General features: G+C 45.2%; 1 protein-coding gene across 1 annotated transcript in view; it reads right to left on the bottom strand.

Annotated features, from left to right (window-relative positions):
• Positions 1 to 937: 937 nt before the first annotated feature.
• Positions 938 to 14,734, bottom strand: part of SCAF4 (SR-related CTD associated factor 4) — a 915,362-nt gene continuing 901,565 nt past the window's right edge. The window contains exon 23 of the mRNA XM_086934003.1: positions 938 to 3,567. Within this exon, the coding sequence (XP_086790129.1) occupies positions 1,325 to 3,567 (2,243 nt within the window). The 3' untranslated portion in view covers positions 938 to 1,324. The remainder of the gene's footprint in view (positions 3,568 to 14,734) is intronic.

Below are 14,734 nucleotides of genomic sequence, written 5' to 3'. Positions count from 1 at the left end.
TTTGAGGTGAGCAAACTGCGTCAAATGCAATCATCAGATTCCACCTAGTAGTATCTGTGCCTGAAGATAGAAAACAGCTTGTGCTCAGGCTGTCTACATTGCTCTGAACTATAAAATGTAGTACAGGGAGGCATAGGCCATGCAAAGTTATGCTACTCGCCTGCTAGCTCCTAAAATCCCTCTTTTGAGTACCTGCAAGGAGGGATGATCAGTGTGTGGACCACCAATCCACCGACTAATTTGTATGTCTGCTATTTACATTTTTTTTTGTCTGCTGGGAAAGATGTGTTTCACCGAAAGGCAGATGAGCTTTCAATTGCAGAAAAAATATGCCGACACAGCAACTATGCCTTATTTACAAGTTCACAAATAAATCTGATAGCTATGCCTGAAAGAACAATTAGACTTACAAATAGTTTAAGTCAAAATTTGACTAAAAAGGACATCACATTTGAAACGTTAACCTACTTCATTTCCTTTCCGTGTCATTAATTTATTTCCTTTAGAATGCACCAATGGTAAACAATAATAAACATGTTTAATTATGCGATCCATGTCTCAAAAAAAGTAAACTAGACAACCGTTTTTCCAAAAGTTCTTTTTTTTAAAAAACATGTATGATTCAAAAAACATTGTTTCAAAGTCAATAAAAAAAACCTTGAGTTCACTAAAAACATAACTAACAATTCTGGCACCAAATAGCACTTTAAAATCATTAACTGGCATCACATATTGCCAAATTATTTAAAAAAATCAATTCAACATAGAAATAAAGACGTCTCTTTTGTGAATAGTACACAGATTGTATCTTTGTAAACAAATATTAACAAACCCGTCTAATTTAGACTCACGTTAACCATAAACAGTTTAAACTTTAAAATGCTGAATAATTTTCCGTTTATATGCTTCAGTGTAGGAAAAATACCACACATTAACGTTTGTTACGAAAATAGTTTATTAAAAACATCCCTATTGTGTTGAAGAGCTTCATGGTGATTTTAATCTTTAAATAAAAAAAAATAGTACTCCCAATTACAATCTTATTACGAAGTGTAAACTTTTTAAAGTTTTAATTTTTACTTTAAAAAGTTACGGCAAGAGGGTAATGTTTTACTTTATAATCATGTTTTCATCCGTTGTATTATTTTGTTGCTCCTTAAACAGGAGGAAAGCAATTCAATTCCTTACAATCCTGCTCTTCACTCCGCAGACACAAACTAACCAGGAACTGTGATATAGAAGAAGCAAATATGATACAGCATTCTGTACACCACTAAAGATCTATCACCTGACAATGTTCCTTCCTGACATGTATCAAGAGTCTCTAGCGAGGACCTTCTACAACTGCCGGTGATTTGTTATCCGATTTGTTATCTGATTTGTTATCAGGTTTTTTATCAGGTTTTTTAGCAGCTGTGGTAGTCTTGGATGGTGATTCTTCAGTAGGTTTTTGTACTGTGGCATTAGATTCCACTTTTTTAAGTTCTGAACCTGTTTTGATACTTTTTACTTCACCACTAAGTGATTCAGGTTTTTTGTCAACTGGCTGCTTGTCTTTGACCTCAAGTTTGTCTTTTACTTGTTTTTCTTCTGCTCCTCTAGACTGATCCTTCTCACTTGAAACTTTAAGTGGGGTCATCTTTCCACTTATAGCCAGATGGGGTGGACCCTTATCTTTTAAATCCTGATGTGCGGGCTCTCGCGATTCATGCTGTGGGGGTTGCCGCTCTCTGGAATTTTGACGTGGCGCCTCCCTTCCTTTTAAATTTGGATGTGGGGGTTCCTTCATTCGTGAATCCTGGCGCAAAAGCTCCTTCTCCCTGGAATCCTGGCGCTGTGGCGTCTGCTCCCTGGAATCCTGGCGTTGTGGCGTCCGCTCTCTGGAATCCTGGCGTTGTGGGGTCCGCTCTCTGGAATCCTGGCGCTTTGGTGTGGGCTCTCTGAAATCCTGACGGGGAGGCTCCCGCCCTCTAAAATCCTGAGGTGGTGGCTCTCTACCTCTAAATTCCAGCAGTGGTGGTTCCCGCCCTCTAAAATCTTGCGGTGGGGGCTCCCTCCCTCTAAAATCCTGAGGTGGCTCCCTCCCTCTAAACTCCTGAGGTGGCTCCCTCCCTCTAAAATCCTGAGGTGGCTCTCTCCCTCTAAAATCCTGAGGAGGCGGCTCCCTCCCTCTAAAATCCTGACGGGGGTGTTCTCTCTCTCTTAAATCCAGATGTGGAGGCTCTCGCTCTCTTAAATCCTGCCACAGAGGCTCTCTTTCTCTTAAATCCTGCCTTGGGGGCTCCCGCTCTCTGAAATTCTGAAGGGGCCCCCTTTCTCTTGGAAATGGCTCCCTGTTTCTGGAATCCTGAGGTGGTTCCTCATCTTCCATGTCCCAATGAGGCTCCATCTCTCTCACATCTTGATGTGGCTCCCAACCTCTTGGATTTGGTCGGGGCTCCCAACCCCTTGGACCCTGGCGGGGATCCCAATCTCTTGGACCCTGCTGGGGTTCCCAATCTCTTGGATCCTCTATTGGGCCCTCTCTTGGACCATGATGTGGCTCCCAGTCCCTTGGGCCTTGGTGTGGCTCCCAATCCCCTGGACCTTGGTGTGGCTCCCAATCCCCTGGACCTTGGTGTGGCTCCCAATCCCCTGGCCCTTGGTGTGGCTCCCAATCCCCTGGCCCTTGGTGTGGCTCCCAATCCCTTGGCCCTTGGTGTGGCTCCCAATCCCTTGGACCTTGGTGCGGCTCCCAGTCCCTTGGGCCTTGGTGCGGCTCCCAGTCCCTTGGGCCTTGGTGCGGCTCCCAGTCCCTTGGGCCTTGGTGTGGCTCCCAGTCCCTTGGGCCTTGGTGTGGCTCCCTGTCCCTTGGGCCTTGGTGTGGCTCCCTGTCCCTTGGGCCTTGGTGTGGCTCCCTGTCCCTTGGGCCTTGGTGTGGCTCCCTGTCCCTTGGCCCTTGGTGTGGCTCCCACTCCCTTGGACCTTGGTGTGGCTCCCACTCACTTGGATCTTGATTTGGCTCCCACTCCATTGCATCTTGTTCTCTGCCTCGAAACCCACCCATTCCTCTGACTCTATCCTCAAAATCTCGGTTTCTGTCTGGTTCAGGGCTTCTTAGCTCCCAGTCTCTTTCATGACGACCAAGTTCTTCATCATCTTGGTCATCATTACACAGTTCTTCATCGTTTTCAATTTGATTTCCAAAACCTCTTCTCCCAAACCTCTCCTGGTCTCTCTCAGGAGGAAACATTTGTTGATCATTTCTATTCTGCCTTGCTTCTCTATCTTCAGGTCCATCAGAGCCCCCTTCAGGGCCTTCTCCATGGCCTGGTGGCCCACCTGAATTAAAGTGACCTGGTGGTTGAAATGGAGGTCTCATCCCTTGAGGGGGAGGCATTCCAAAGCGTCCTTGTCCAGGTGGTGGGCCTCGGTGCATCATGTGAGGAGGCATTTGTCGAGGCACTGGAGAAAATCTTTGTGGAGTAGGAACTCCAGGTGGTCGCTGAAGTGGTATTAATCCGGGTCGTGCACCTAAAAGACCAGTGGATGGTGCTTGTGTTCCATGTGGAGGACGGGTCGAATTACCTGAAAGAAAACAAAAGTAGGTATAAATTATTGTGTAAAATACTATAGATGTACACAGCTTGCAATTAACAGCTTTACAGAACACATATATCATTAACTTTCTGCCAAAGTAAAGCCTGCAGTCATACTGTGAAGCATACTTAGTAGCTGTTGATATATTTATACTTGATTATGCTTGCATGTTCATAGTCATAGTACCACATTAATCTCCGTATTCGGGTAAGCCAAAAGCTCATTGAAGCAGCCTGGGGTCTGTGTGGATACACACAATATGAGCACGAACAACAGAGTAAGCATCACTCCTGTCCTGCTGATCCCAAGTTTGAAGTATTGCTTTTACTTGAGCTCAGAACACCAACTATGGCATCTATACACCCTTGAATTGGTGCTCCACATAGAGCTGCACATGGTGAAGGATGGTTTTCACCACACATAGATGGTGGGGAGTGAAAAGAGAGGAGAAGTAGAACCAAGAGGTAAGAATAGCATCAGAGTAGGGTCTGCGAGTAGGGTCTGCGATGTAAGGTCTCCAGAGCTTGGAAACATAGGCGTGTTAGCTTTAGTTACAATCTGCTCTACCTGATAGTTCATAGATAGGAGCAGAAGAAACTAGCTAAAATACATAAAGTAAACACAGAGCGTATCCTCTAAGGCGTGAGAAAGTACAGATGGCATAGAGGAAGCTAATGAGAACACACAAGTCCGAGGTAAAATTGGGAAATGCTGATATGCCTACTAACCATTAAAGCTGGTTGAAGATACCCACAGCACGACCTTAGAAATCCATGATACTATTCAAAGTAACCCACCTAGAGCCACATTCACCTTGCGAGGTCCAATGCAGGGTGAGACTCTCTGAACTGTTCACGAGCATGGAAAATCAGTTACATGACAAAAGCCTAGCTGTCCAGTAGAAGGTCCTCTGCTTTATTTAGCAGCATTGTACCCTCCTTGCAGCAACCCCCCAACCTACAAGAAATTGGCACAGGTTCCAAACCAGAAAGCCAGGGCACAATCTGAATTTTCCCAAAAGTAAGTTTAATGGTATAAAGAGTTTAGCTTCACATTAACCATACTAAAGACCATACGGTCCTAAAAAGACTAAGAGAAAATGAAAGAGATCATTTATACTAGCAGACATCAGATCAATATCTTTATTGTTGCTCCCACAAAAATGCAATCTATGCATGACTAGCTTGGGTCAGTCAGAGAAGCCAGCAAAATAAACAACAAATAGAAGCGGAAAGAGGGGCATAGGTACCTTCCTATGACCTGACCACTTCCTCAAAATTGTACAGGCGGCATAGGTGACTGATGTAATGTTCTGTCCTAATTTCCCTAGTTTATTCCATAGAATCTTCGGGTAGAGCATATTTAGAATGTTGGAGTCCTGTCAGTGAAAGAACTGTATGGCAAGACTGGATAAAGACAAACATCCTCATCTCTTCAGAATCATCTTTTCATTGGCGACAAGGATGGAATGCTGTGCAAGGGACAGCAAGGAATCTCCACCCCAGTGAAATTCATCCTGCCGAACCTGAGGTACGGCCAGCTGTTATTGAAGCATTCATCTATGTCACACAAACTCATATGTGATAGGTGGCGCCTGCAAGATGATGTGATTGGGCATAACTTCTTAGGACACTTGTATATGCCAAGGGTCTGATTCTCTCACAATACATTTTAATTAAGCTTTCCTGTTTTCGGTTTCTATTTTTGGTAAACGCTGGTGGAATTTTTTCAGTTTTTCCCCCCAGTGATTTCAATACCTTAAAAACATAGGTTATCAGTGATTACATATTTTGGTGGCATTAAAAATGACAGAAACAGTGTTTTTCCTGTGTTTATGGAAAGTTTTGCTTTTATTATTGCTTGCGTTCTGCACTGATAGCTCATGGTATATAGACAGTGTACATAGAGTGTATATAAGGTCCAAATACATTTTTACAAACAAACTCATTGTAGTGTACTATACAATACTACTTCAGTGAGTCTTTAGTAATGCACGCTCATTCCGTCCTTCCCATGTAGACTTTTATTTGTGAAATGGCCTTTTCAACATTGACACTTGAGATGGGCAATGCCAAAACAGTCAGTACACAATTTGCTAACTCTGGTCACTGACATAGCTTTCCATGCTAATTCTGGTGCACCAGAAGATTGAGATTGTGTGGGACAGGTTCTGTAACACATGCGTTGAACTGGGCGCATGTCCTCAGAGTTATTGAAGCAGTCAAAAATGAAGCAGTACTTTCCAAAATCCGGAGAAAATTCTCCTTTACGGAAGGGATCTATAACTTGTTTAGAGTACCAAAGTGAGGCTTCATTGGCTTCAAATGCCATGGTTGGTGAAGGGACATTTCTACGCATCATTGCAAGTCATTTCTCAGGCATAGTAAAATAAAATTTCTGTTAATTGCTCCTCAACATTTCTTTGCTTACCAAGAGGCACATATTATAACATGGAGCATGTTGCAGTGCCAAAGTCACTAAAAGTATTCCCCAACCTACTCCCAAGAAGATGTTTCACATCTACACCAATTACGCTGAACACTTGGAATAAAAGGGTGTTTAAGACTCTAGTTTTTTTATTATCTCCACTTCAGCAGTCATGTTTTCCTGGAAAAATCTAAGAATGCGGTAGAATGTACTCACATTTCTTGCCTTCGGCATGATCACCAAGCAAACATTCTGTAAACTGTCACCACAAGGATAATATACCATTCATGGCCTCTAGGACTGAGACCCACTGGCTAAATGACACAGTTGGGATGACACTTTTTTGGATGTCATACAAAGCACAACATGAAAAATATCTGAGTTTTAGTCCCAGCACATAAAGACACAGTGCGCCAGAATGGACTACAAAGTCAATAGCCTTCTTCATTAACTATGAAGATTGTAAAGATGGTTTTAGCATACCATTTAGCAAGTGGCAAGGATCTCTTACAGGGAAGCACTTCAGCTCAGGTATCGATTGTGACAGGTCATCACACAACTTTTTCATATATGTAGCTGAATCACTGCAAATACAAACAATACCACTCCAATCTTTGTTCAACTTGGTAAGAACGTTTTGCAGCAGCATTCCAAGTGACACTGCGTTCCATGTTGTCCAAAATTCTGGTATCCTGTATTTACCACTATCCCAGATGCTTGGTGACAGCACTATTCACATAGACCTGTCACTACACCTTGCATTTAATGTTTAACGCCTGGGGTATTTTTACAATTCACCCGTCAATACGGACTCGCTAGATGTACCAAACTGTTTCACCCATTCGCTTACTGTGGGTAAATGTGATGGTACATATTGGGAAAGATTCTTATGAAACCAGCCATGTTACCTATCGATGAAACAATCAAACATAGCCAACATGTAAAAAATGATTGATATTTCCTGATTCTCTACAGTTTATAAAATAATTAAATAAGACCACAAAACTGAAAAGAAAAAAAAAGGATGAACAAACAATATTGACATCCCTAAACAAAACTCAAGCAGAATAACGGTAACCCAGTCTTTCTTGCTGGTACCTTGTATAACACAGTTATATTGTATTGGCCCCTTCAGGAAGCAATACAAATAACTTTCACTCTCCTTTTTCTTTATTTGAATGCCATTTAGTTTGTTGCTGTGCAGGTGTTCATCCGTGTTTATATGTGTACAGCGGTGAGGGCTATTTTCCTTTTGATGGGGTTTTATCAGTTATTTAAGCCTTAAACCTAAAGCAGTATAGTCCAATTTTAATTGAGTGCATTTCATTGAAGTGACTGTACATGTTGCTGCTCAATTGGGAGCATATATCAAACATATACAAGTGAGAAGAGTTGGATGGGTATACTTCAACATAATACAAATGTGTAAAGTTCCATTCAATATAGTATTTCACTCATACATATATTTCAAGCTACAGAACATTGCTATCAGCCAAGGAAGTATGTTTCAGAGTGGAATTTCGGTCTCAGCCAAGTGTCACTGTTTCTGTGGAGATCGAATTGAGCTTCTCCTTCAAAGGGTAAATGGTAAATACTAATGTCAGTAATCTGGCTGAACCACTGTGGCTGAAATGCCAACGGGGATGCCAGAGAGAATGTAGTGAGTGTGTAGGAAAGTGGGTTTCTGTTGCAGTAAACACCCCTACTTTTTGCCAGATTTCTGATGCACTTTAAGTTGATGTGCCCTGGGTCCCTGCCAATCATGTCCCCAAGGCCTGTGTTCGTTTCCAAAACTGTACCTTTGAATCCACAATTGGCGCATCTCTGGCAACAGGTAAGAAAGGTACCATGGGAACCAAGGGCACTGTGACCACGGAAGGCTTATAAGGGCTGCAGCACCTATTGTACCACCCTTAAAGACCCTGCACCTAAACACCCACACATTGCTATTGCATGCTGCGTATTTTGGTGCAGAGAAAAGTAAGGAGTCGACACAGTACACATCCTTGTGTGCCATGCCGTCAACCCACGGCCTGGGTAAGTCACCCCTCTAGCAGGGTGCACTAGACCACAGGTGAGGGTACAGTTGCATGAGCACTGTACCCCAACAGTATCGGAGCCCCTTCTTATACATTGTAAGTGCAGTAAGCTCATACAGAGTACATGATATGGAAGTTGGTCATTACTAACTCCACAGCTCCATAATGGCTTTACTGAAAACAGGTGTGAGAATGTGTCATCTTTCTTGCATTGGTATGCCTCCACTTTTAGCTGAACTACTGATGTGCCTTGACTGAGTGTGCCCTGGGCTCCTGCCAACCAGGTGCCCAGGGCCTGCGTTCCTTATCTAAAACTGTGTTGAAACTAAAACCCGATTGGCATCTCTGGCCACTTATCAGCTCCTAGTAAATGGTACTCTAGGTACCCGGGGCATGCCAACCCTAAGGGCTGCAGCACTTTTTGTGACACCCTTAGGGGCCCTGTACCCTGACTTTGCAGGCTGAGTGTCTAAGTACAGAACTAAACAAAGAGTCGACATGGCACACATCCCTGTGTGCCATGCCCACAAGACCCACTGCCCTGGCATACTTCAGTCACCCCTCTAGCTGGGTGCCCTATGCCAATGGTGTGGGCACAGGTGCGTGAGCCCTGTGCCCCTACAGTACCCAGGGCCATTCCTGGGCACTGCAAGTGCAGTGATGCGATTAAGAGTATATGGTACTGGGAGGATGTCATTACAAACTCCACAGCACCATAATGGCTACACTGAAGACTGACAAGTTTGATACCAAACTTCTCAGCACATTAAACCCACACTGATGCCAGTGTGGGATTTAATGTAAAATGCACCAGAGGGCATCTTAGAGATGCCCCTGAAAACCTAACCTACAATCCACATCTGGTCTGAGAGGCTGCCTAGGTTGCCACACAGCAGACATGTTGCTGGACCCCTGGGTGGAGAGCCCCCCCGCTCTACTGGGCCTGCAACAATGCACATCCTTGGTGAGGTGCTAGGTTCCCTTCCCCAGGATGGGCAGGGGGAAGCTTCAAAGGCCTGCCACTTTTGTGAGCTTCTCCAGACTACTTGCTGTACTCAGCAACTGGCCCCCACCAGTTCTGACCCCCACTCTGGTGGGAACGTCAGGGAGGGGGTTGTGCCAGCCTGTGCCAACCCCAACCCTCAGGTGGGAGAGGCGAGGTGAAGCATGACCCCCGGGCTCCGGCCATCTTGAAGATGGGTAGCCCTGCCCAATCACAGCTAGGCTCCTGCCCCCCTCCCACAGGAGAGGAGCAGACTAGGGGGTGTACCCACCCCAGGACAGTGACCTATTGGTCCCTGCCCTTGCCCTACCTGTAACGCCCCTAAATTAAGTATTTAGGGGCAACCCGAACCTGCCTTCCTGAGATTCCGATAAGAAAACAAGAAAGAAGATCAAGAAGAAGACCTGCCGTGCAGCTGCTAACAACAGGACAACACCAACTGACTTGGCCCCAGCCCTACCGGCCTGTTGATCCTGGAACCTGCTCCTGCTAAATCCCGGCGACTCCTGCGGACAGCAACCTTGAAAATCCAGGAGGACCTGCCTGCCTTGACCCTCTAAAAGAATGGGACTCTCAAGAGCAGGGGCTCTGCTCCATCAGCAATAAGCTTGGTGCCAGGTAGGAACCGCGAATCCAGCACACTTGGCACCCGCCGAGCCCGGCCGGTGTCCGACTGATCTAAGACCGCAAGGACGTCCCCCCGGCGACTGGGACCCAAAGTCCAGTGCCCAAAGACGCTCCTCGAAGACCCAACCGACGCCCGGAGCCTCAGAACCAGGGATCCCTCCAACCGTGACCAGCTGAGGGTAAGATTTCCCGACACCAAAAGACACCCCTTCACCCAGCGGCCTGCGGCTCCCTGTGCCCTCCTCTGGGGTACCTACCTCTTCTCCAAGATCCCAACTCACCTCTCGAAGTGGTGGTCGCACCTGAAGAATCTCCGTCCCAGAGTCTGCAGTCTTTGTTCACTCTTTACCTTTCCTATTGGATAACATTGAGCACCCGAAGGCTCAAAAGCATCCTGCACCCAGCCGAATGCTGCTGGAAGTGCAACTACTACCCTACTCTTCTTCCCCACTTGCCCTGAGTAAGTGACCAAGAGCTCAGCTCCCACAGCCGCATGGCCTGCTTGCTTGCAGCCACCAACCACAGGCCCCCTACCCGCCATTGCATTGCATTGGGCCTACTCTCTCGGCACCCGGCTGCCCCTGTGCCACTGATGGTGTAACTACAGTGCCTCTCCGACCCTGGGAGACCCCCGAGTCTAAGCCCAGAACCTTAACTTCACCAGTCGAGTACTCACCTGCAAACCGATAACCCACTTCCTTCCATAGGATAACATTGACTGGTTTGACTCGAAAAATCTTCTAAGTGTGAAGATTTGAAACTTTAAAATATTCATCTGAAATCAGCTGAATACCGAATTTCGAATTACTCACCTGTGATCAGAGGAAAAGCCAGTACTGTACCATTCAGCCCAGTACTGAACCGCAAAAGTAATTATAACTGTACTTACCATTAACCAGAATGTTCTTCCATATGAAACCAATTCTTCTAAGTGTCTATTTTTGCAAACTTCAAATATTCCTTAAAAATCGTACCAACTACTATAGTATAATTACTTACCTGTCTTACGTAGAGATCCCAGTGCTGGACCAAGGAGCCCAGTACTGGATTACAAAAGTAACGAGAATGTACTTTACCCTTGACCTGAATTTCCTCCCACAGGATAACATTGCTGGATTTTCACTGAAAAGTTTCTAAGTGTGAACTGTTAAAATACAGTTCTATTCTTTAAAAATCACTGCAATACCTAAAATGCTTTTACTAGACTGTTTTCAGCTTAAGTCCTGTTCAGTCCTGGATTTCCAAAAGTAATCTATAAAGTAATCAACTGCATTTATGTAGAAAAACCCATTGAGCTCAATGTTAAATTGTGTTCAGAATGGTGTTGCCAATTGCAACAACTGTGGCTATTGTACTTACCAAGTATATTGCCCTTCTGCAAAGTAATTACCTAAAGTCACTCATATTGAGAAAAGTATATTTTGATACCTGTTGGTTCTAAAATAAAACAACTATATCTTTTGATACAAAAACAATTGGCCTAGAGTTCAGTTCTTGAGTGTGTGAAACCTTTTGCTGACTGAGTGTGTACAACAAATGCTTTACACTGTCCTCTGATACTGCCTTACTGTTCGACCAAGCTACCACTTTAGAGAGTAGGGACATATCTGACTTTGACCTCAGTTATAGCTCTGGAGATTGAGGACTCTATACACACTGTACCTTACTTTGGTCCAGTATATAAATAGAGCCACTTTCTTACACCAGGGAAGTTTGGAAGCAAACTCTCAAGCTCATTAAAACCACACTGATGCCAGTGTGGGATTCAATGTAAAACACACTCAGAGGGCATCTTAGAGATGCCCCCTGAAAAACGACCAGGCCTGATGTGGTTTCTGAAAGACTACATTCCATTTGCCACCACCAGACAGGTTTCTGGACCCCTGGATAGAGGGCCTCCACTCTCTCGGTCCCAAAACAAAGCCCATCCTGGGCAGAGGTGCAATGCCTCCTCCCCAGGATAGTCCGGGTCCACAAAGGGTAAGCTTCAAAGGCCCACCACCTTGGTTAGCTGACGTTGCGTTTGCTGCCCCCAGCAACTGGTTCCCATCGGTTCTGACCCCTCCTTTGGGCAGGAGAATCGGTTGGAAAACCAAGTGAGGAAGAGAGGTGTGCCCACCTTTGCCAACCCCACCCCTCAGGTGGGGGAGGCAGGGTCAAGCACCCATCTCAGTCCCCTCCATCTTGAAGACAAGGGGACCCAGCCAATCAGAGAGAGGCTCATGCCCCCCTCCCACAGGAGGGTGGCATAACAGGGAAGTACCCCAAGGAAGGGACCTATTGGTCCCAACCTGCACATCTCTGTAATACCCCTAACTGTAGTATTTAGGGGCAACTCTGAGCCTTGTTTCCTCAGATTCCTGCAACCAACAAAGAAGGACGGAAGAAGTCGCACAGCAGAGGAGACTGTGGAGAAGAACTGAGTTGGCCCCAGCCCTACAGGCCAATCAGCAGTTTCCGGAGATCCTGCACCAAAAGTATACTTGTCCTGTAGCCACCGGCCTCCAAAATCCCTGGGAGGACTGACTGCCTTCCTCAAATACCAGATCTCCTACAAACAGCAGCTCTGTTCAAAAGAAACTCCAAAGAAAGACTCAGAGCCTGCTGAGAACGAAGAAACTCGACATGTGGAACTTACACTGCACCAGTCACCTACAGCCGAGTCCCACTGGCCTACCGGTCCCAGCGTAGTCCCAAGCACCCCAGAGTCCGAGACCACGGAGGCTGACCCCTCCAGGACTCCTCGACATCACCTGCAGCCTCTGCATGGAGACCCCCCAACTGCGAGTGTCCTCGGAAGGTGAAATCCGACCAAAAAAGGCACCCCTGAATCTGGTCACCCTGCACCAGCGAGAGGAGGACCTGAGGTGCACCTATGTCCCCAAGCCCTCCAACTTACCTGCCCTGCTATTGGTTCCTCCCAGAAGACTTCCTGGACGGAGCCTGCAGCTAAAATCCAAAACCAGCAACCTCAATAGGATTGCATTGGACTCCCGCCACCTCTTAAGCACCCTGCATCCGGCCACCCCTGCGCCGCTAGTGGTGTGGACTTGGTGCTGACCTGGGACCCCCTTTGCGGCGACCTTAACCCTAGAACCTTGGCTCCCAAGACAGGGTGGCCTGCACATGAGTAGCCCCCAACCGAGGTGCCCCCTAGCCCCATTGGTAAACATTGGCACCCTGAACCTGGCCTCTCTAGTGCCACTGGTGGCACACTTGGACTGCTTCCTTGAACCTTGGTTCTAACCCCAGACACCCAGCATTGCAAGTTGTTTACTTACTTGCAAAGCAATACATTCTTTTTCTCCATACAAACCCATGTTGTGGTTTTTCTGGCAACCTACTTTTTGTATGGAACAAAATTAACTATGCTTTGAAAAGTAAATTGTGTTACTTACCTTTGTATTGTATGATATCTAGGCATATCACACGAGTAGTCGATGTAACCAAAGAGTAATACAAAAGTAATATCAATACATTTTGAACGGTTTTGAAAACAAATACCAATCTATATCGATTCCAATTTCATGTACGAATGGATTTTCTAGTAAAGTTTTGCATTTGAAAGCATATTCTACTTACCTGTGCCAAGTCCTGCTTGGTTCTAGAAATAAAACATAAGTATACCTTTTTTATACTAACCTAATTGGCCTGGATTCAGTCTCTGAGCGTGAGCCAACACTCTTGATTGAGTGAATACAATACATGCTTAACACACCATCTTGATAAGCCTAACTGCTCAACCACACAACCACAAATTGAGCTGTTAGAGATGATCTAATTTAGCCTGTGCTAGACCTCTGGGGATCCACTGTACTCTGTGCACACTATACCTTACTTTGGTATAGTATACAGAGCTATCTTCCCACAGAGTGCACCAGCGCAAGCCCTGCTGTAGAAGAAGAAACTTTACAGTTCACTGATTGAGCACTGGGCTGCTTTAAAGGGGTGTTGCCATCTGATATTTTGATGTATAAGTATTTTCCATGCGAGAGCGGCTGATTAGGAAGAACATAGCAGCTTGCAGCATAAACACCATACAGATTGACTTGGTAATACTGCCTGTGTTGGAGTGCCACTAACCTGAAGAATGACACCCAGCTTTTTCACTGTGAGGAAGCTCACAATTCAGAGGTACTGTGCGGATAGCATCTCTTGTTCCAACAGCATCCAATAGAGAGGAGCGAGTGTTTGGGACATCAAACAAGTAAGACTTACTTCATTTTCGGACTTGCAGCTTGAGACATTTCCCAAGAAACCCAGAGAGAAACTCCTCCTATAGAAACAAAGAGCGAACTAATACAACGTGCACTCAGTTACCTACTGAAAAAAAGCTATTTTATCTTTTAGATAAGAGTGTTCAAACGTATCAGTTTGTAAATTTTGTACTGTGCATTTGTAAATCTAATCTCGCTCTAACTAATCTCAAATATGGCAGCAGCTAGTATGACCCAACCACCTCCTTTTTTGAATGAAGCAAGAGAACCTGAAATTTTCTGGGATAGGTAGATAAAAATATTAAATTTATATTGAATTGCTATAGGTGGCGAGAAATTGTCTTCAGTACAAAAAGAGCATATTTTGCCACATAAATTGAGATTACAAGGAAAAAAATGTCTGAGGATATAACAGAACATGAAACTAATGAAGCAAGTGGGGAAGATGGACTTGAATTGCATTGGGTACTTGTAAAGCGCAACTATCACTCCGGAAGTAGCATCCTGGTGCTAAGAGGGTGAGGATCAAACTAAGCCGAGAGTGGTGAATCCCTATATGAGCGATTGGCAAAAATCATCTGGGGCTCCATAGATCCAAGTCTTCAGTGCTTTCCTAAACTGAGTTTCTGTTTTCACAAGCCTCAGTTGAGCTGGCATGAGATTCCATGCTTTGGCTCCTAGGGAGGCTGCTGATTTCCCTCCCTTGGATTTTTATCTGAAGCAGGAAGGCTTAAGGAGGTTGTTGAAGAAGATCTGAGGGTCCTAGCTGTAGTGTATGGGGAAAATCTAGCGGAAAGATACACTGGACCAATTTTTGCTACTGCTCTAAAATTTTAAATAAA

Source organism: Lissotriton vulgaris, chromosome 8 (assembly GCF_964263255.1).
Source record: "Lissotriton vulgaris chromosome 8, aLisVul1.2, whole genome shotgun sequence".
NCBI lineage: Eukaryota > Metazoa > Chordata > Amphibia > Caudata > Salamandridae > Lissotriton > Lissotriton vulgaris.
The sequence above is the reverse complement of the archived record's forward strand: the minus strand, read 5'-3'. Positions and strand labels throughout refer to the sequence as shown.